The sequence below is a fragment of the Furipterus horrens genome, unplaced genomic scaffold (assembly GCF_987537825.1).
Source record: "Furipterus horrens unplaced genomic scaffold, mFurHor1.1.pri manual_scaffold_1, whole genome shotgun sequence".
NCBI lineage: Eukaryota > Metazoa > Chordata > Mammalia > Chiroptera > Furipteridae > Furipterus > Furipterus horrens.
This window is the reverse complement of record NW_028327171.1, coordinates 218,621,983-218,642,639: the sequence shown is the minus strand read 5'-3', so window position 1 is coordinate 218,642,639 and position 20,657 is coordinate 218,621,983. Positions and strand designations below refer to the sequence as shown.

Sequence of the window (20,657 nt, the reverse complement as noted above, 5' to 3'; positions counted from 1 at the left end):
GCCCAGCTTAGTCTCGAGGCTGAGCATGCGAGAGCACTGCTTCTCCAGGAGCCCCGCTTTTTGAGGGGTACAGGGCACATGGCACTGACTTGTGCACCCCACTCCAACCACTGCGCCCCCAAGCAGGGCGTCCCCAGGGCTTTCCCTGCAACAACACCAGGGGAGCCTGCAGGCTGCCCTCTTCTGCGACCATGTCCCACGTGGTCTCCACAGCACCGAGGTCAGCTCCTTCCACCGTGTGTCCCTTCACTGAGCACGCGGAGGGTGGCCAGCCCAGCAGGCCTGCAGCACTGCCCCTCACCAGTGGTCTTGTTGGCAATTTGAACGTTTCTCAGCCTGAAGCCATCCTCTGGTGAAGCCAGAGGAGGGGAGGGGAGCATTCCAGCCCCCAGCCCCCTATCCCCGCTCTGCCTTCAGAGCTGCCAGGGGCACTGCCCCGGCATCTCAGCGACCAGCCCCTGTGCCCATGGCTGGCAGATGTGGGGGGGGGGGGGGGGCGGCTCCGAACGCCACCAGGGACCCCTCCAACCCCCCTGGGCTTGTCCTTCAGACGGGAGGTGTGTCCACTCGTGGTCCCTCTGCTGGGGATCCTGCTGACATGGGGTTAATCATCCCTCACTTTCCTCCGTTGCAAGACTTTCTTTTTTAAATTTTTATTTATTTGTTTGTTTGTTTATTTATTTTTAGAGAGGGGAGAGGAGAAAGAGAGGGAGAGAAACATCACTGTGCAGTTGCCTCTCACGTGCCCCCAACTGGGGACCTGACGTGCAACCTAGTCATGTGCCCTGACTGGGAATCGAACCTGCAACACTTGGTTCGCAGGCAAGACTTTCTTATCCGATGAACAGGTTCACACCCTCACACATCATGTGTGCCTTTTGTCCAAACTTGGGATCCTCACCAAGAGGGTGGGTCACTGGTGACCCTCTTCATAGGGTCTCCCCAGATGGTCAGGCGTCCCACAGGGTGGGGTTTCCCAGTGCCAGAGGCCGGGCCCAGGGCTGCCCAGGTGACGCAGAGCGGGGGGTCTGGTGTCAGATGGACAGGCTACGCCCCCAGGAAGGTGATGTCCTTGGGGGGCTTTGCGGGGAACTGCAGGGAGTACAGGTGGGCCGTGTACTGGAGCTCGGGCATGACTATCCTCTGGCACAGGCGCAGCGTCTCGTTGTCCAGGCCCTGCCTGAGGTTGTAGCCCAGGATGTCGGCCTCGCCCGCCTGGTAGGGGCGCAGCAGCAGGTCAGTGAGCTGCGTCTTGTTCTTGGGCGCGCCGTCCTGCAAGCACAGGGCTGTGAGCTCATGCCGCCGCTGCCGCAGGCGCGCCACCTCCGCGCGCAGCTGCCGCGGGCCCAGCGTGGCGCGCACCGAGGCCCAGAAGGTGCGGTTGAAGTGCTGGTAGAGGCGCCAGTCCAGGGCGCACCAGCGCTTGGCGCGCTCCTGGCCCTCAGGCGTCAGGCTGGTGACGCTGCGCTGGCTGCGTGCGTTGAGCCTGAAGGAGATGACGTCGTCCATCTGCCAGCGCAGCCGGTGGCGCAGGAGCACCATGGACTCGTCGAAGTGGTCGGCGATGAGCACCAGCGGGAAGAGCCGCTCCACGTCCGCTAGGCGCGCGCGCACGTAGCTCTCCTCGGCCGGCGCGTTGGGGTCGAAGCCCAGGTCGAACCACATCAGGTTCCTGGCGTAGGCGTTGCGCAGGCCCAGGCTCTGGTTGTAGTAGGCGTGCGGGGCGGCCAGGAAGGCGTCCAGGCTCGGCGCGGCCCGGAAGGCGGGCGCGTAGTCTCTGTAATAGGTGAAGGAGGACTCCAGCTGGCGGACGGGGTTTCTGAGGATGGTGAAGTAGAAAGTGTCGTTGGGCATAACTTTCTGCACCTGCGTGGGGACACAGCACGGGCTGGTGACCCTCCGGGCTTCTTCCAGAGGCCCAGCGTGCAGGTGGCCTCCACCCCCACACCCCTGCCTGCCGCCTCTCCCGCTGCCTTGCTTCCCTGGCTGGACTTTCCATGAGTGTCCAGAATGATCCTAAAACACCTGAACCTGGCCATGCCCTTCTCCCCAATTCCCTCCACTTTCCCCCTCCTTCCTGGAAGGAGGAGGTGGCCCTAAGCTGAGACTCAAATGACCCAACGGAGGACGTGTGAAGAGCATCGTGCCAAAGGAGGCAGCGCATGCACAGGTCTTGCGGGGAAGACTGGGAGGTTGGGAACCATGAGAAAGCTGGAGAAGGAGGGGCAGCAGGCTCTGGGGGCACCTGGGTCTGATTCCAAGAGCAATTGCAGGTGACTGGAAGAGGGGGGTGGGGGTGGGAGGGACCTCTACCAGCCCCCTCCCCTTTGGCCAGGCCCCTGGACCCTTAGTCCCTCCAGTGGCCAGGCCCTGACACTTGCCTGTGTGCTCACACCCCCCAGGCCTGGGGCTGAGTCCTGCCCCCGCACCGCACCCCGCGGCCCCCTGCAGAGGGCCCACCCGCCGCACCTCGGGCAGGTTGAACCGCAGGTGGTTGCACATGATGTTGAAGTGCTGCTGCGGGCCATCCTGCCCCGCGCCCTCCACGTAGCGCGCCACGAAGCTCCAGGGGTAGCCCAGGTGGAAGCGCGAGCCGGCCGGCAGCGCCACCGACAGGTTGTACGTCTCGGCGAAGCGGAAGAGCATGTTGAGCACCGTGCTGCTGGCTGTCTTGTGCGTTTTGAGAAACATGACGTTGGTGATGGGGGGCCCCTCGGCCTGGTCCCCAAGCAGGCTGGGAGGAGAGCATGCTGCCGTTAGGGAGGGACACCCCACCCCGCACTCCCCACTGGAAACCCCACTTGGAAAGACCTCGACCCAGTGGCCCTCCAACCTGCTCCCCTCAACTGCATGACCCCTAACGCAGCAAACTCCTAAACCCGCACTCCCCATACTGTTGACACCGCAACCCCATACCCCCAGTCCCATCACTGTGGTCCCCTAACCTAGAGAGCCCCCAACACTGTAGGGGTGGGGGCAGGGGAAGGTGGCCTGGGGCCTCCAAACCCTCCCAGCAGCCGGGCGGAACTACTGGGTCCGTGTGGCCACCCACGTGGGCCCCTTCACAGAGGAGCTACCACTGGCAGACAGGGAGTAGGGGTCCTGATCTCCCTAGGCCCACCATGGGCCCCAGTCCTGCCTCCCAGCACCCGGTCACCCTCTGCACACAGCAGCTCTCCCCAAGACCCCCAGCCCGGGCCCAGCCCCCACCTTCCCAGAGCCCTCTTCCCTGCCCACAAGACTCACTGGGCAGGCCTTGGGAAGGTAATGGGTCCCCAAAAGGAAGGACCCACCCCCCTCCCCTTATGGAAGGAAGACAGGCCTAGCCAGGAGGGGTGACCCGCCACGGTCGCAGCCAGTGCTCAGAGGTGAGCAGGCGGGGCCCTTGCACTGGTCTGGGAGGGAGCAGCACCCAGACCACGGAGCACCCAACATATAGCACTCACTGTGTGAGCATTTCCACGTCCACACGCAGGAGGCCGACCAGCAGTAACGTGGGCAGGGTCAGGAGGAGGAGGGTCCAGAAGCACCTGTGGGCAGGGGCACCAGTGAGTCCCCAGGCAGGGGCACGGGGGTGGGGGGCAGTGCCACCCGCTCCAGCCGCCTCAGCTCAGCACGTTCTCCGTGCTGTACTCCACATCCTGTGACTATTCGGTAACCGCCGGTTTGTGTTTCTTAATCCTGTCACCTTTTTCACTCAAGACCGCGGCTGCTTCAATGAACTTCTTCCGACTGCATCCTACTGCTTCCTTTCTTCCATGGGAGAGTGGTCCCAGAGACACAGAGCGCCCGTAGTTACCCCTGCCTCCTGCACACGCAGCACACGGCACACGGCACACTGCGGACATCGCACACATGATGCACACACAAATACACACAGTACACAAGGCACACTGCGGACATTGCACGCACAGTGCACACTCACGCAAATATATTACACACACTGCACACTACAGACATTGTACACACAGTGCATACCACCCACTGAGGACCATGCGCACAACACATACCACGGGTGCTGCATGCACCGCACACATGCTGCACACGGCAGACATTGCACGCACAGTGCACACACAAACACACAACATGCACACTGCAGATGCTGCACACAACGTGGACACTAGATAAGCTTTTGCCACCCTCACCTCACCTTCCTTTTCCAAGTGATTCTCTCCCTGGTCTCCCCCAGTCCTTGTGACAAGTGGGAACCAGCGACAGAGCAGCAATGTGGGGGCTGACGGGGAAGGCGGCCGAGCCGGCCCGCGTCCACGGCGGCCTGCGGGCTGCAGCACAGGCCCCTTGAGATGGCGAAAGAGGAATGACCAGGAGGAGCAGGCTGGGACAGTGGAGGAACGGGGCCCCCGCAGGGTGCACGTTTCCAGGGGCCCAGTCGCCAGTGTGAGGGTGAGAAGGGACACGTTTCCAAACCCCAAAGGTTGGTCTTCTAGAAGGCCACACTGTGGCCACAGGGTCACCAGGTTCAGGTGCTGCAGTCTCCCAGGGAAGTGGTGTGCTGTCCCCTGGCACCGGAGTGGTCCCAGCCCTGCTGGGTTTAACAGCTGGTGCTGCTGTCACACTGTTCTCCATTACCATCCACCGTAAAACCCCTAAAACTCCCTCCCACACACGGGCTCCTTGCAGAGCAGTTGAATGAGATTCTGCCCACACTGACCATCTGTTTGAAACTTACAATAACCCCTTTGGCCTTGAGGCTACGTGAATGCATCTCAGCTCTTCCCAGCTGCCCAGTGAGAACCACGAAGAGAGAAATCCCCATTTCTAAAGGGAGGCTCTTCCTTTGCCAAAACACCCTCTGGTCCCAGTGCCCACCTTTGGGATCAGTAGGGCTGTGGGGGTTGGAGCAACCAAGGAAGGTGGTGGCCGTGTAGGGACTGGTGGTCAGCCCAGTGGGGCCGGTGTGCGTGGTGGCCCCTTGGGTCTGAGGCGGGGCATCCCCCACTTAGGCTTGCTCTGACACCAGCAGTTATTCATGGGCAGTGTTTTTTTTTTTTTTTTTTTCGTTTAATTTTAGAGAGAGAAGAAGGGAGGGAGGAAGAGACAGAGAGAAACATCAATGTGTGGCTGTTTCACACGCCCCAAACTGGGGACCTGGCCCACAACCCAGGCCTGTGCCCTGACTGGGGATCGAACCAGCGACCCTTTGATTCACAGTTGGGCACTGAGTCCACTGAGCCACACCAGCCAGGGCAGGCAGTCTGTCTTTAACAAGAACCCAGAGCTTGTACAAGGTTAAGTGGATGAATTGTTTTTTATGTGAATTACAGGTAGATAAAGCTGTTTTAAACAGTTAACTGTAAATATATTTTAAAAGACTTCAGCTGCTAAAGAAATTTGAAGACCAGTAATTGTGAGAAAAAAATTATGAACTACGGTTGAACAGTATAGACCAGGTAGCCGTGCTTCCAAGAGCTTGTAGCTGGAAGAGGCCATGGCAATCCCCAAGGACCTCGGTGCTCAAACATTTCGTGTGGCGCCCCTTCCCTTTGGGGGTGGCCCACATCACTCAGGAGCCTCAGACCCCCTGCATTTGGAACCAAGATCCGGATGAGGCCTTGGTCCTGCTCCCCTCGCGGCCGCTGGGGAGAGCCTAAGGCCCAGGCCCTGGCAAGCTGTGGGCTGATGGGCAAGTGCCTGCCGGTGAGGCCATTCCCAGGTCATTCAGGAAGAGGTCCTGGCAACAACCAGTGAAAGGTCAAAACCTGAGAGCAATGGAGAGTGAAGACAGCTGCGTGCGGCGTAGGAGTTGCTGGCTTCAGTGAGCAGAACTCCCAGCAGCTTCACGTCCAGGATGACACGCACCACACAGGCCCACTGACCAGCTCATCAGACGTGGACGCACCTTCGCTTCTGCGCGGTTATAAAAGGAGACAGACCCAAAGGTCTGACCCTCACTCAGTGGTCAGCCGGCTTTAGCCGGAATCTAAAAAACAACACTGGGCCTAATCTCTGGAGTTTACAGTCTACCCTGGAAAACCCAGCAGTGCAGGCAGAAGGACCCAGGAGGCCACGGGCCACCCTGGTCACCCACCCCACCCTCTCTCTCCTGCCAGGGTCCCACGGCTGGAGGGAAGCAAAATGGACTGGAAAGGGCTACTGCCCCCCCCCCCCAACACACACGCACAACGGTCAAGCATTACAAGGCTGTCCTCTGGAGTCTGGAGCCAACTACGGGCTTTTTTTAAAAAAAGGTTTTACACCAGGTTTACTGAAGGAAAGGGAGGGAAAGAGGTTAGAGGTTAGGGGAGGCTCCCGGACCAACTCCAGGGCCCGTAGGAGCAAGGGAAGGGGAAGGAAGGGGGAAGGAAGACTCCTGGTCACCCACGTGGGCCCGTAGGAATCGCCTCCCAACTGCAGGCTTTTTTAGAACACATTCTCCCTCAGCTGATGCAGGGCTCCTGCGCAGGACCCTAAATTGTCACATAAAGCCGTCCCTCCAACAGCGGTCACTGCTCTCCCATTGTCTGTTGTCCCTCCCCCTGGTCCTTATTGAGCCCCAGGTGGATTTGGGGGCTCGGGGACATACCACAGGTGTGAGTGCAGAGGGAGCATTTAATCAGCAGGGGCCAAGGAGGGTCTGAACAGTTACTCAGCCCCCCGCCCCATACACACAGCACTGGGCAGGGAAGGCTGCACCCTCAGGAAAAAGCAGCCCAGACCCCTTCCCAACTCAGTGGCCTGAGAAAGCGCATTGAGGAGCGGCCTCTGGTGCCCCCAGACCGACCAGCGTGAGGTTAGATGCAGGTCTGTCTGAGGCAGGGCAGCTCCCAGTATAGCGTGGAGGCCGGGGCAGCATGTGCAGAGCATGGAGCCGTCTGTGTGAAGGCCAGACCGAGCGGAAACAGGGATGGGGGCTGGGCATCCAGATTTAACAACCCCTGAATAACAGAGGGGAGGGGTGTAGGCCGCCCTGCACCAGGGGCTTCTTCCAGAGAAACAAAAGGCCACCTTGTTACCACCTGCAGGATGTGGCAGAAGAGCAGTGTGGCCACGCCTCTCCCACAGCCACCGCCCACCTGCCACCCTCCCATCAACACGCTGTCCAGTTCACTGCCACTGAATCGGGAAGGACAGGGCACAGCCTGGAGCCATAGAAGGTGCTGGCAGTGATGCCGCATAAGTCTGAGCTTGGCCTTAAGATTCCTGACATGTCTGCTTCTGCTCCCCTGAGACATGGCTCAGGACGGCTCCCCAAGGAAACCGTTGTACCTCTGGAGGAGAAAGGTCACATGCCAGGGACTGAGGAGCCGCCGCGGAGAGCCGGTGAGCCATCCACACTGCCATGCAGTCAGTGAGTCCATGGCCTTGCGTGGGGTCCCCAGCAGCAGTGAGAGCCTGAGAAGATGCCCCAAAATGGGGATTGACTAGAACCTTAACGCTGCTGAGGAGGGTTTCTGCCTAAATCCACCACAAAGCAGGGGACTTGCAGAGATGCCAGAGCCTACCCAGCGCAAAGTCTTGGCTCTCCCCAATTCCGCTGACCTCCCAGGGCCACTGGGTCACCTGGCCAGCCCTCGTGCCCAGGTTGTCCCCTCCCTACCCCTCAATAAGTAAGCGTGCTGGGCCAAGCAAGAAAAGCCTACATTCACACAATTCAAGGAAAATCAATAAGAGGCTCTGGGTGGTAAGTGCCAGGGCTGTGGGGACAGGGACTTGGTGTGGTTACAGTTGTTGGCATAGGCAGCTAAAGATATTAAAGAGAGAGAACTTCTGGCCCCAACGGAGGCGCAGGAAGACTCATTTTGCCTCCTTGTGCAACCATGGAAAGACTTACAACCCAGTCTCAGAACTAATAACCCCCAGAACTGTCAGAAAATCGAGCTGTATGGAAGTCTGACAACCAAGGATTTGAAGAAGACACATTCATCCAGATGGGTAGGAGGGGTGGAGTAGTGGAGACAGGTGGAGAGGTGGCATGGTGTGGAGGGGCAGCGGTGGAATGGATGGAGGGATACCTTGGGAGCAAGCAATCCCAGCCCCAGGCTAGACTGTGCAGCCCGGGTTCCAGCACCAGGAAGATAGAGCCCCCATTACCTCTGGCTGTAAAAGGCAGTGGGGGTTTGGGTGGCAGAAGAAACCACCAGATTTTCACCACTTAAAGGGCCACTTATGGTCTTAGAACATACGCAAACCCACCCACACCAGGCTTCACTACTGGGGCAGCAGCTGGAAGGGCGCCAGTCACACACAGGAAGTGGGTAAAGTGGCTGGAAACAGGACGAGCACTGGGCAAACTGCAAGAAGCCAGGTAGCGGCACTGTCCCCTCTCTGAGCCCTCACCGCACAACCACAAAGTGGTAAAGCTGGTGGCCCCACCCTGGCAATTACCTAAGGCTCCACCCTACATAATTTATAGGCCATGCTACTAAGACAGGGAGTAAAAGCAGCTCTACTTTATACACAGAAACAAACACAGGGAGGCTGATAAGTTGAGGAGACAAAGAAATATGTCTCAAATCAAAGAACAGAACAAAACCCAAGAAAAAGAACTAAGCAAAACAGAGACAGCCAACCTATCAGATGTAGAGTTCAAAACACTGGTGATCAGGATGCTCAGAGAACTGAGTATGGCACAAAAATAAGGAAGAAATGCAGATTAGGTTACACTAACTGATATACAGAATAATCTACAGAAAACCAATGGTGAAGGGAAGGAAACTGGGGTTTAGATCAATTATTTGGAACTTAAGGAAGAAATAAACAGTCAACCAGTACAGAATGAGGAAACAAGAATTGAAAAAAATGAGGAGAGGCTTAGGAACCTCTGGGACAACTTTAAATGTGCCAACATTTGAATCATAGGGTGCCAGAAGGAAAAGAGAAAGACCAAGAAATTGAAAACTTATATGAAAAAAATAATGAAGGAAAACTTCCCAAATTTGGCGAAGGAAATAGACATACAAGTCCAGGAGGCACAGAGAGTCCCGGGCAGGCTAGACCCAAAGAGGCCCACACCAAGACACATCCTAATTAATATGCCAAAGGTTAAAGATAAGAGAAAATCTTAAAAGCAACAAGGGAAAGGCAGAGATTTACCTACAAAGGAGTTCCTGTAAGACTATCAGCTGATTTCTCAAAAGAAACTTTGCCAGCAAGAAGGGACTGGCAAGGAGTATTCAATGTGATGAAAAGCAAGGACATACAACAACGATTACTCTATCTAGACTTCCAGTCAAGAAGGAGGCGTAGGTAGACATGCTACGTCTCCCTCCACAATGAAGAAGGAATACAACTACCTCAAAACTAGAGGCAACCAGAAGTTCCAGAAAATCGAGCTGCATGGAAGTCAAACAAACAAAGATATAAAGAAGAAATACTCATCCAGACAGGTAGGAGGGGCGGAGCTGGAGTGGAGAGGTTACGGTGTTGTGGTAGCAGTAGCAGCAGCTGCAGCAGCAGCAACAGACCAGTGGAAAGCACAGTTGCATTTCTTAAAAAGTCAGGAGGGACACTTGGGGAGCGCTCCCAGCACCAGACCAGACCGTGCAGCTATGGTTCCAGCGCCTGGGAAAAATCAAGCCTCATTACTCCTGACTGTGCAAACCAGTGGGGGTTGGGGCGGAGGAAGAAACTGCTGGTCTCTCAGTAGAGTCGGCTTATTTAAAGGGCCCACATGGTTTTAGAACGTCCACAAACCTACCCGCTCTGGGAATGACAGCCAAGGTAACAGCAAGAGGGGCACCCATCCCATATGGAAGTGGGAGAAGTGCCTGGAAAATGAGTGAGTGCTGAGCAAGTTGCATTGTTCCTTCTCAAACCCCTCTCCCACACACAGCACCACAACATGGTGAAACGGGTCGCCCTGTAATGATAAATACCTAAGGCTCCACACCTTACAATGTAACAGGTGCAACAGCTCTACCTAAGACTAACAGGCAAACACAGGAGCCTGTAAAGATAAGGAGACAGAGAGGTATGGCCCAAAAGGAGGAATGGATCAAGGTTCCAGTGGGAGAGCTAAGCGACGAGGAGATAGTTAACCTAAGAGATGAAGAGTTCAAAACACTGGTGATAAAGAAGCTCACAGGCTTGACAGATGTACTTAAGTATGGCAAACACATAAGGGAAGAAGTGAAGGCTGTGCTAAATGAAACAAAGGAAAACCCACACAAAACCAATGGTGAAGGGAAGGAAACCAGGGTTCAAATCAACGATTTGGAACATAATGAAGAAAAAAAACAGTCAACCAGTACAGAATGAGGAAACAAGAATTGAAAAAAATGAGGAGCAGCTTAGGAACCTCTGGGACAACTTTAAACATGCCAACATCCGAATCACGAGGGTGCCAGAAGGAGAAGAGGAAGAGCAAGAAATTGAAAGCTTACGTGAGAAAATAATGAAGGAAAACTTCCCAAATTTGGCAAAGGAAATAATCATACAAGTCCAGGAAGCACAGAGAGTCCCAAACAAGCTAGACCCAAAAAGGACTACACCAAGACACATCATCATTAAAATGCCAAAGGTGAAAAATAAAGAGAGAATCCTAAAAGCAGCAAGAGAAACCTACAAAACAGTGCCTATAAGACTATAAGCTGATTTCTCAAAAGAAACTTTGCAGGCAAGAAGGGACTGGCAAGAAGTATTCAATGTGATGAAAAGCAAGGACCCACAACCAAGATTCCTCTATCCAGCAAAGCTATCATTTAGAATGGAAGGGCAGATGAAGTGCTTCCCAGACAATGTGAAGCTAAAGGAGCTCATCATCACCAAGCCATTATTGTATGAAATGTTAAAGGGACTTACTTAAGAAAAAGAAGATCAAAACTATGAACACTAAAATGACAACACACTCACAACTATCAACAACTGAATCTAAAAAATAAAAACAAAACCCAACTAAGCAAACCAGAACAGGAACAGAATCACAGGTGTGGGGATCATTTGGAGGGTTATCAGCTGGGAGGGGGAGGGGGAGGGGGAGAAATGGGGAAATGGTGCAGGGACTGAGAAGCATAATCAGTTGGTACAAAACAGACAGGGGGAAGTTAAGAATAACATAGGAAAGGGTGAAGCCAAAGAACATATATGCACAACCCATGGACATGAACTAAGGGGGGTGGGATTGCTGGGGGGAAGAGGGGTACTGGGCAGAGGGGAGCAAAGGGAGAAGAAATTGGGACAGCTGTAACAATATAATCCACAAACTATACTTTAAAATATAAATAAATTAATTAATTAATAAACCCCTTCTCCAACCAGCCTCAGGTATGGCTTAACTGGGGCCCTCCCTTCCTTTCTAGGGGAGGCTGTCTTCTCCCTACGAGAAGGCCCGGGGCTCCCTACTTACTGTCCGTGTGAAAGTCGGTGCACCTGATTGAGCAACAGCTGCAGTAAGGCAGTGCCTGTTTGTGAGGCTTCACGCCGGGGGAGTGAGCCCTAACGCAGCCTTAGGGAAGGCTCCTGCCCTTCCCACCCGCCTCATCAGTGTAAGAGTGAGTCTCAGGCCTTGAGGTGCAAGGCCAGCAAGGGAGTCACACGCCGTCCTAGGTTCTGGCGACCTGGGGCGGGGTGACCTGGGGATGCCCGTGACTTCCTTTGCTGACCAATGACCTTCTCCTCCCTACAATGATGGGCAAGGCCACCTCCATCCACAGGGCCTCGAAAGACACCTTCTGGGGTGCATACTCAGTGGAGAGGCTTGGCTAGTTGATGGCACTGTGAATTTTAATGCTATCTTGCTGGTCCCAGACTAAGGGAGAGAGGCTGTAGAGAACTCGCTTTAGGAAACCAAAGTCCTTCTAAGAGGGGCGTGTGTTTCTCCTCAGCACCTTTGAGGTGCACGTATCCAGCCGTCTTCCAGACTCTTGTAAGGGCCACCTTTTAAAATGCAAATTCCTGGGAAGTAATTCTGAAACAGGAATTGCTAGACAAGTATTCAGTTTGCCTGCTTTTGGCTTTTCATTACACAGAAGCTAGAAAATGAATTTGGAGCAGTCAATAAATGTCTTATACCTTATTAGAAGTGTGTCTCTTCAAGGCATAAGTGTGTTTGCCAATCTAAAGAATGATGATTGTTTGCTTTTCATTGTCTAATACAGAGTTGGAGTTTGGTCCTTTTCACTGTGTTAAGTGGACAAGGATTTTCCTCTTGCTTTATATTTTTATTTATATCTGATCCCTGCAGAATTTGGCAATTTTTAACGAGTGAATATTATTTTCATGGCACTATGTTTGTGTGCGTGAATCCAGTAAGAATCTGTTCTCTTTATAACAGGACACATAAGACCAGTTTCCAATTGTGGATTTATTAACCAAGACTGACTGGAATATGTCTGAGAGACATGCCTGGAGTGTGCATGTCAGCAAACAGCTTTAAGGAATAAAGATGGACTTTGGAGCTGGTAAAAGACCCTTGAAGAAATGGCCTGGTACGTTGCTTACTCATGTGGTTCACGGAAGTCTTTCCAGGTAAGGCTGCTTTTCTTGGAGGTGGCAAGAAAGAATTTCAAGGCATTTTGGGGACCTCGAGAACTTGAGGAATTTACCCAAATCTGCAGGTGTTGCAGGCAAAGCCTGATGGCTACTCTGTGGTGTGGCGTCTCTGCCCTGAGAGGCTGATTAAAGCTCAGTCTGGAGAACCCTCAGGAAATTCCAGCAACGCAGAGTTAAGAGAGTCAATCTGATCAGTTGCTATTCCTGCAGATAATCAGGCCAAATTGAGACCAGACTTAATGCAGTAAATAAATTGCTCTTAATTAGCCCTTTGATAAAAATGAGGGTGATTTTAGGGGGAGAAATTGTTACAGAGCAGGGTCCCCAAGGAGAGGGGAGGGGCCTGCGCAAAATTCTACACGTGGCCGCAATTAGTCACCCTGCCTGCAGCGTCACAGGTCGCAGCCAGGGACTTAAAAATAAGGCAGCAACCATTTGCAGGGGAGAACACGCAGCTTTGGACAGGAAAGGAGAACTCCGTGCGGTTTGCAGGGAGGCCGGGAGCCCCTCGTGGCTCTGCACTAAGAGCTGGAGGGCCCCGGGCCTCGGGCAGAACCTCCCCAGTCAGGCTCGAGTGACTGGGAGCTGCCGGGAAAGCTGACTGCCTGGGAAGCAGGAGAACGGAATCCCTGACTTCTCTAAAACCAGCCTGGTTTGGCCGGGGAAGCAGCACTGTGTGTTTGCGGGGGTTCTAAAGAGAATGAGGCTTAACGGCAGAGACCCGTCATTAACCTAAGTCTGCATAACCTTTAAATAAACAAAGCCTTTTCTTTGCACCACGCTCTTCTATTAAGAGCTGCCAGCAGCGGCTGGCGGGTCCCTCATCACCGAGCAGCCCGTGGGCTCCGCTTCAGTCGGGACAGCCTGTGGGCTCTTACAAAATTGTGTTTTAGTAAAAGTCATGATACCCACTTGTGGACATTATGCTCTAGTTTAGGTAATTGTCTTCCAAGTTTTATTTTTCACTCATCACCTGAGCGGGACCCTGACTTCTAGTTTTCTTCAGCCCTCCACACGAACGCTTCACCCTTCTCCCATACTCGAACGGAAACTTTCCTTCCTATGGCTCTGCACACGACGCAGAAGGCCCCTGAGCAAGCACCTGCTCACAGGCTCTCCCTCCAGCAGAAGACCTTCCAGCCTTCCTTCTGGAAGTACCCTTGACTGGCAGTTCTATTTACAGACTCGGAAGCTGGTTTATCGTTTGCTGTAACCAGCAGCCTGTGCTTTCCCTTCTGATTTCACAGGCATGCTCCTTATTAAATCCCCCGTTGCTTGTTTATGCAAGATCGGCCTCCCTCTGGAAGCCCACCTGCATTGCCACGTCCTGAAATGAGACTTAGCACTTGGCTGAACTGACTTCTCATCAGAACTAGATGGTTACGTTGGTGAGGTTTCCTCTGGTGGCATGGTGATTCGGGAGCCCCCTCCTTCAAGGACCTGGGATGCTCAGAGAGACCCCCAGCCTCCTGACAGAACCCCCACCCCATCAGGCAGCCTGTGCCCTGGGGCTCCCATGCTGCCTCCGGCCTGCTATGGGCAGTGGGGCCCCCTGCTGAAGGAGCAGCCCCACCCCCAGCCTTCATGTCTTCTCCTCACAGTGGGGGAGGGGGGGTGGCACCCGGGACGCTCCCCCACCTCTGCTGGCTCCAGGGCCCCCAGGGAGGGGTGGGGACAGGTGGTGGGGAGGGCACCCAGAGACACTGGAATCTACCAAAGACATGTGCGGTGAGACAGAGAAGGAAAATGTGAAGCATTTCCAGACCACACCTGCCTGCCTCCCGATCCCAGTGTGTCGGAGAATCTAATTCCTCTGTTTGGAACGGGAACAGCCACCTGTTGCTCAGAGCTGGGCTCCCTCCCAGTCACTCGGGACCCCCGGCAAGCACCCTGGAGGGCAGATGCAGGGAACTGCCAGCGTGAGAAGCAGCTCGCTGGAGGCGGCCGAGGGTCACTACAAATACAGGGGCCCGGCCCCCGGAAGGTGACAGCTAGATCCGGGCCAGGAGGCCTCAGGCCCCCAGCTGCTGCCCACCCAGGCCTTCATCCCAGACACCAAACCCTCATCTTCTCCTCGACCCTGATCCCTTGTCCCCGGGAGGCTCAGGTCTGGGGGTGAGTTCAGGGAAGTGTTAGTGGGAAAGAGCCCCAGACCCCAGGGACATCCTTTTAAGGACAAGCACAGAACGGCTCCTTTCTGCCAGCTTCTCAGAATATCCAAGGGTTAAAGAAGTGCTTCGTCTCCCCTTGAGAACCAGCGGCCTACCTTACCTCTGCGCCAGGGGCGGCATGCTGGGCCACAGACTGCGGGGCGGGGGGGTTCGAGGCTCCCTGCTGGCTCCCACCCCAGGACACAGGCTGGATGTGGCACCTTGCTGATTAATTCTACTCCCCAAGACGCTCACCTGCCAGATCAGGTATGAGACCACGCCCCCCACCCCCACCCCTAAAGGAAGGGTTTTCGAAAGAGAACCAGAAGGTCCCTGGGTGTGGAGCAGGGCGTGGAGCTGGGTATGGAGCTGGGTACAGAGCTCAGCACCCTCTTGGCTGCCTCTCTGGCCACACCTGCTCACGGGCCCAACCCAGGGTCAATCAGAGCAGAGTGAGCTTGGACTGAGCCGTGGGGAGCCTCCAGGCCTCCGGATCCAAACCCAGGAGGTGCAAATATTTGTGTGGGAACTGGAGAATCAACAGCTCTGAGGAGGAGTAAGGGAACTTGGAGACCAAGGCCAGAAGCTCTTCTGCCTCTCCTTTCTTTCTGAAACGTGTGCTTTGTACGAGGAGGAAATTTACTATTTCTTATATCTTGGGTTGAAAAAAAAACTTTCAATGAGGGTATCATAGGTAAGCAACAAAAATATCAGGGGATTTTGCAGCATGAAAGTTCATTTCTCTCTTCAGGAAATAAACAAATCTGATTAAAAGACAAACGGGACCATGTGTGCAGTGCCTGGCCACATGTAAAGTCCACGGAAAAGAAACAACAGGCTGCAGCCCACGGGCTGCCCCGTGGCGGCCCCTCCCACCCCCCGCTGCCCGGCAGCTGCAGGCTGCCTGCCCCTGGCCCCCTTTCAGCACCCAGATTGGTCTGAGTCCGTTGGTGGCCCCCTGCCCTGGCCGGAGACGGGTGCAGTGGGTGAAGTAGAAATGCAGGGGGTAGCTGAGGGGCTAGGGCAGGAGAGAGGCACCGTGGAAGAGGCCAGGCTTGGGGAGACACCCTCGTGGAGCCTGGCACGAGAGGCCACCCGCCAGTGCTGGGACCTCCGCCTCCTCCACCATGGCGTCTCTCTGCTACACACGCTGCGGCACGAGGCAGGAGTTCCGGTGGCCACAGCTGGGGGGCAAGGAGTCCGAGCTCTGGGGCAGCCGTTGACTAAGGGGGTGGGGAGAAGCAGGGGGCCCTGCCTCCATCCTTGGAGGGGAGCTGGAGCCAAGCACCCTGCGTTTCACCCCTAAAATGGGAGCAGGAGTTGAAAAGAGAAACAGGAATACTGCCAGGAGAGACAGGTGGCGTATGGTCAGCACCTACCCGCCAGGAGTCCGAGAGGCTCGGACGCCAAGCGGGTTCCACTTTGACCAGCAGGCTGGCAAAGTGAAACTGTTTGGATGCTGGTGTATCAGTCAGCAGGCCCCTCGCCGATGCTGCGTGACAAACCGTGGCCCCGGGGCTCAGCAGCAGGCGTCCACCCCGTGGGGCAGCGGTGGCCCCGTGTTCGTCCTGGGCTTGAGCAGCCACCAGGACACACTCTTGTCATGGAGGATGGCAGTGGCGGTGGGGGCAGGTGCACACCTCACTCGGCAGCGCTGCAGCCCCTCCCCTCCCAGAGGCCAAGGGAAAGGCTGAAGCCACGTCCACTCCCCTACAGGGAGCCCTTCGCTGGGGCGTCACATCCTTGTGGAACATTCAGACGCCCACTGAGTAACGGCGGCCACCCCAAGAGGCTGCTGGGTCTGAGCCACTGCCTGAGCCCCCGGCTCCAGCCCTGGTGAGAGACATGGCCCTCAGGGGGAGACAGGGTGCCTGAGACACGGGCCGCCCGTAGCCCCAGGGAGGACGCCACTGACGAGTGGCGGGGAGAGGGGGGCCCCAGGCCCTGGGCAGTCTGTGAGTGGTCTTCCCCTTTGTCTCCAGGTCTCCGTCCAATGTCCAGTCTCAGCCCCGGTGCCCACCTCCCTTGTCCCCTCCCCGAGACAGGAGCCCCATCGTGCAGGGTGCAGGGTTCCCGCTGCTTTATCTGGCCCGGTGCAGGCATCAGCCGGGGGGAGGCACCGAGGGAAATGAGCTGGGAGAAATCGCCATGGTTACGCCTCAAAATGCCGTTTCTCTGAGTCACCGGGCACAGGCCGGGCACTGGGCGGGGGGAGAGGCAGTCATTCTGACCGACTGACCGGCCAGCCGAACGGACTGTGGGCACCCAACTCCGCACACATTCACAGACAGAAAGAAGCCCCTTGTGTAGGGGGAGGGACATTAAGTGCCACGTGTGGGGACGTCACAGGCATCCGCTGGGACTCAGATTTTGTTGTTGCGACAAATGTTTACTTTCTCCCAACTCCGTTGTGTTTCTCCATAACCCCGACCCTAACCAACGCCCCGGTGTGGACGGCGCCCGCGTCGCAGCAGACCGAGTTCTCAGGACACTCGGGAGGGGATCCTGGAGACGGGGCAGCTGTGTGGACACCTGTGAGAAATGTCCGAGGGCCCATCCCAAGGGGACAGGGGAACCTCAGAACTGCCAGCCCTGAAGGTGACCCACGTCCTGAGGTGTGGGCGCAGGCGGTGACGGTGGCGGCAGGGCGTGTGGCCAGAGAAGCAGCTGCGAGCCGGGCCCGGGGCCGGGTCTGGGTGGAGGCCGCAGCCGTGGCCCCTGGTGTGCGGCCCAGGAGCCCCAGGACGTAGGGGGAGGAGCAGGCGGAGGGTGACAGGGGCACCACCCACAGCTGGTCTGTGCGGGAGGAGCCCAGACAGACGATCCGCAGGCAGGGAGGGGACCTGCGTGCCACGGATGGAGGTGGGGACTTTGCCCTTATTTCTCCCAAGCAAATGGCATCCCCATGGTGACCAGGGCTGGGGCGCAGCCACCTGCTGCCCAGTCTGTATCAGGGGGAACACAGCCCTGGATGGTCCATCTCCCCGCCCCCCCCAGGCTGTGCGCCCAGGAGGCCTGGCTCACTCCCTCCAAAGCCCCAGCGGCTGGGCCGTCCCCTGAGGCTCTCCCTGCTGACCCCCTTCCACAGAGCTGGGATGGGGTGCCGAGGAATGGAGAGCCAGGAACCACGTCGGCCCCTCCCCATCCTTCTACCCCCATCAAGAGCCCAACTCAGACACCCTGAACCCCACCTCCATCCCTCCCACCCCAAGGCTGTGGGGCTCCAGTCAGCTCTTACCTATCAATGTCCCTGCTCTGACCCTCCAAGGCCGGGGAGGGGGCCGGGGAGAAGAGGGAGGATGGGGGGTCCTCGGGTGGCCTGGGACCTGGACTCCCCTGCAGAGGCTGCTGGGCTCTGTGAGAGGGCAGGGAACTTCCTGTGCAGGCCCCACATGGGGCACATGTCTCCGTTTCCTCTGCCCTGTGGGGGGCAGGAGGAGGGGTGAGCTTGCAACCGGGGCGGATGGCCACACTAGGCAGGAGGCCCGCTGACACCCGCCTGCGGAGCAGCCCTGGGCCCGGGCATCGTGCAGAGGAGGGGTCTGGACAGATGCACCCACCACTGGGGCCGAGGGGCGCGGGCTCAGGGAGGCACTTGGCGGCGTCCCTGGCCTCTGAGACCCTTGGACTGCACACAGCCCCTCCCGCTCGTCCAGAGCATCTGAGTGTGGTGGGAGGTCGTTGCCCCTGCTGGCCCCCGCCTGCCCCCAGGCCGCGGTGCAGACATGAGCCAGGCAGCTCTCCACCAGACGCTCCCTGCACCCCCGCCTCTGTGAAGGTCAGGGGCCGCCTTGCTCCACCTTTAAAGGGAACGCGCTGTTTCCATCCAGCCGCCCACACCTCGAGTGGCGTCACCACTCAGGTCCCTTGCAAGTGACGGGGCCCAGGGACACGTCACTCCAGTTGGGTCCCAGCTCCTGGGATCCGGGCAGGAAGAGTGTGCCGAGGTGGAGGCCCAGGGCCCTTCGCTGCCACGAGCTGAGACCGGGGCTGGGGGAGCACATGGGACAAGGCCCAGAACGTGGATTTCTGAGGTCAGCTGCCAGGGGACCTGCAGAAGGAGGGAGGGGCCCTCTCTGACCTGTGGGTCTCAGTTGGAGCCCCCGTGAAACCAGGGCCCAAGCATAGATGGAGCACAGAGGAGCCACGAGAGGCGGTCCCCCTGCCGGCAGAGTGAGGTCAGAGGGCGCAGGGTCACCTCCAAGCCCACTCTGCCGTCTGCCTCCTGTGAGGGCCTTGCTGCCTCCACCAGATCAGCCTCCCTTCAGCCCTCGGTGCCTCTGGGGCGGGAGGGGAGGCCTCCTTTCCAGGCTCTGCTCCCCTGAGCCCCCCGAGCAGGGAGGGCGGGTGGGACAGGGAAGGGAGGTGGGGCGCAGAGGTCAGCGACAGCAGGGCACACGGGTAGGAGGGGCCCCCATCCGCAGACTCAGGAGCTCCCCCTGTCTGCCGGGGGAGCGAGCCCGGACCATGGCCTGAGTCAGGAGCAGGGCCAGAGCCCAGCCCCCTGGAGGCCTCAGAGCCCGCGAGCTGGAAAGCGAGTGGGCCCCACGAACCCACCAGTGCCCTCAGCGCGCTGTCCTGAGGCCTGCGGCGGCTGCAGACTCCTCCCAGAAGCCAGGACACATCACCTGCCTTCCCAGACCACGTCCGGCAGAGCACGCACCTGCTCACGTCGGGACCGGGGCCCGCAAGGCCCACAGGGAAGCCCCTCCCTCAAGGAGCCCTGCACCAGGAGCCACTCCAGAAACTTCACAGCGACTGACTCGTCCCCACAGTGAGAGGCGAGACACCCGCACGGGGTTCACCCCAGGGACCCCATGAGGGCGAGGCCACCTGCGGGTGCGGCCAGCGCACCTCCTCGCCACCCGGGAGCAGGCGTGGCCTGCGGGGCCGGCCTGTGCAGGAAGAAGCTGGGAGCAGGGAGGAGGGGAGGTGGGGTCAAGGTCAAGGGGCTGCACATGGCAGTGACCTGTCATCTCCCCTCCTCCACAGCGCAGCATCCTGGGGGCTGTTCTCAGGAGCCCCACGGGCCACACAATCCCCAGACTCTTCCTCTGAGCCCTCTGGGTCCACAATCGCGGGACATCCCCAGTCCCGGGCTTACAGGAAGCCTGCTGTTCCCAGGGGCTGACTGCTCCCTGCAGGCCTGGGTGGGGCTGCCCATCGCCCAGCCACGTCCCCCGCACGTCCCCCACCTGCCCCAGGGGCTGAGACCGCCCTTCCCCTCCCTCACCCCCGGGGCCCCTCTTATGTAACCTCCTCTCACATTGCACAGTCCAGAGACTTTAAAGCAAAAATCATAAGCTTTTCCTCATCCAAACACAATAGCCACCTCTCCCCACCTGGCGGCGGCGGCGGCTTCCGGGGAACTTGTCCCTATTCCCAAAGGCTCGGGGTCCAGACGCAGGTCCGGGGGTTCAGGGTGCATGGCGCGGGCCTTGGGGTTCAGGGCTCAGGGACAGGGAGGCAGGTTTTGCTCTGCTGACGTTCCCGGCTGCTGGCTCCTGTCTTCACGTGACGCTCTGTGTGGGGCACCGGACGGCTGTGGAAGCCGCTGCGCTTTGCTTTGCCGGACGCTCCACGGCGTTGCGGGCCCCGGGCCGCGCAGTGCATCCCCGTGGGTACGAGGGCGTGCAGCCTGGGCCCAGGGGGTCTGCGGTGTTGTCCACACAGCTGCATAGTCAGGTGATTCTGCTGGTTCCCATGGGGCTTTCTGGGTGCGTGGAAACCAAGCTCTCCTCGTCCTCGGGGCACACACTTCATGATCATGAACCTGGTTTGCCGCTCGTTCCGTGTGGCGTCTGCTTTGCCTGGCCAGGTTATGTTTCACTGACTCTGAGCACAGAAGCAACGCAGGGGGACGGGGGTCTAAGAGACTCCCAGCCCCCCTGTGTCGGGTAAATGTCCGGAGAGCAGGGAAAGCAGATCTCGAACCCCTCCCCTCCCCAGCTGTAAGCTCCCAGAGGCCCCCACCCGCTCAGGTCACACTGGCAGGAAATGCCCGGCCCGTGCCTGCGTCCCACGGCCACCTGAAACCCAGCAGCAGCTGGGAAAACG

General features: G+C 57.6%; 1 protein-coding gene across 1 annotated transcript; it reads right to left on the bottom strand.

Annotated features, from left to right (window-relative positions):
• Positions 1-673: 673 nt before the first annotated feature.
• Positions 674-20,028, bottom strand: GAL3ST2 (galactose-3-O-sulfotransferase 2). The gene is made up of 7 exons (XM_090288556.1): positions 19,943-20,028; positions 18,456-18,590; positions 17,208-17,443; positions 17,038-17,105; positions 3,447-3,604; positions 2,470-2,734; positions 674-1,866 (listed from the first exon to the last, which is right to left on the bottom strand). Exons 1-7 carry the CDS (start codon positions 20,026-20,028, stop codon positions 1,048-1,050), a joined length of 1,767 nt encoding a protein of 588 aa, XP_090144682.1. The 3' UTR covers positions 674-1,047.
• Between the last annotated feature and the right edge of the window lie 629 nt (positions 20,029-20,657).

Bases quoted from the DNA above. Each gene is read 5' to 3' on its own strand.
- GAL3ST2 (XM_090288556.1), bottom strand. From the start codon at position 20,028: ATGCACCCTGAACCCCCGGACCTGCGTCTGGACCCCGAGCCTTTGGGA. The intron at 18,591-19,942 runs GTGGGGAGAGGT...GTGCTCCCCCAG, and splicing joins GAAGCCGCCGCCGCCGCCAG to CCCCGGTCTCAGCTCGTGGC. The intron at 1,867-2,469 runs GTGCGGCGGGTG...GTCCCCACGCAG, and splicing joins TGCGGTTCAACCTGCCCGAG to GTGCAGAAAGTTATGCCCAA.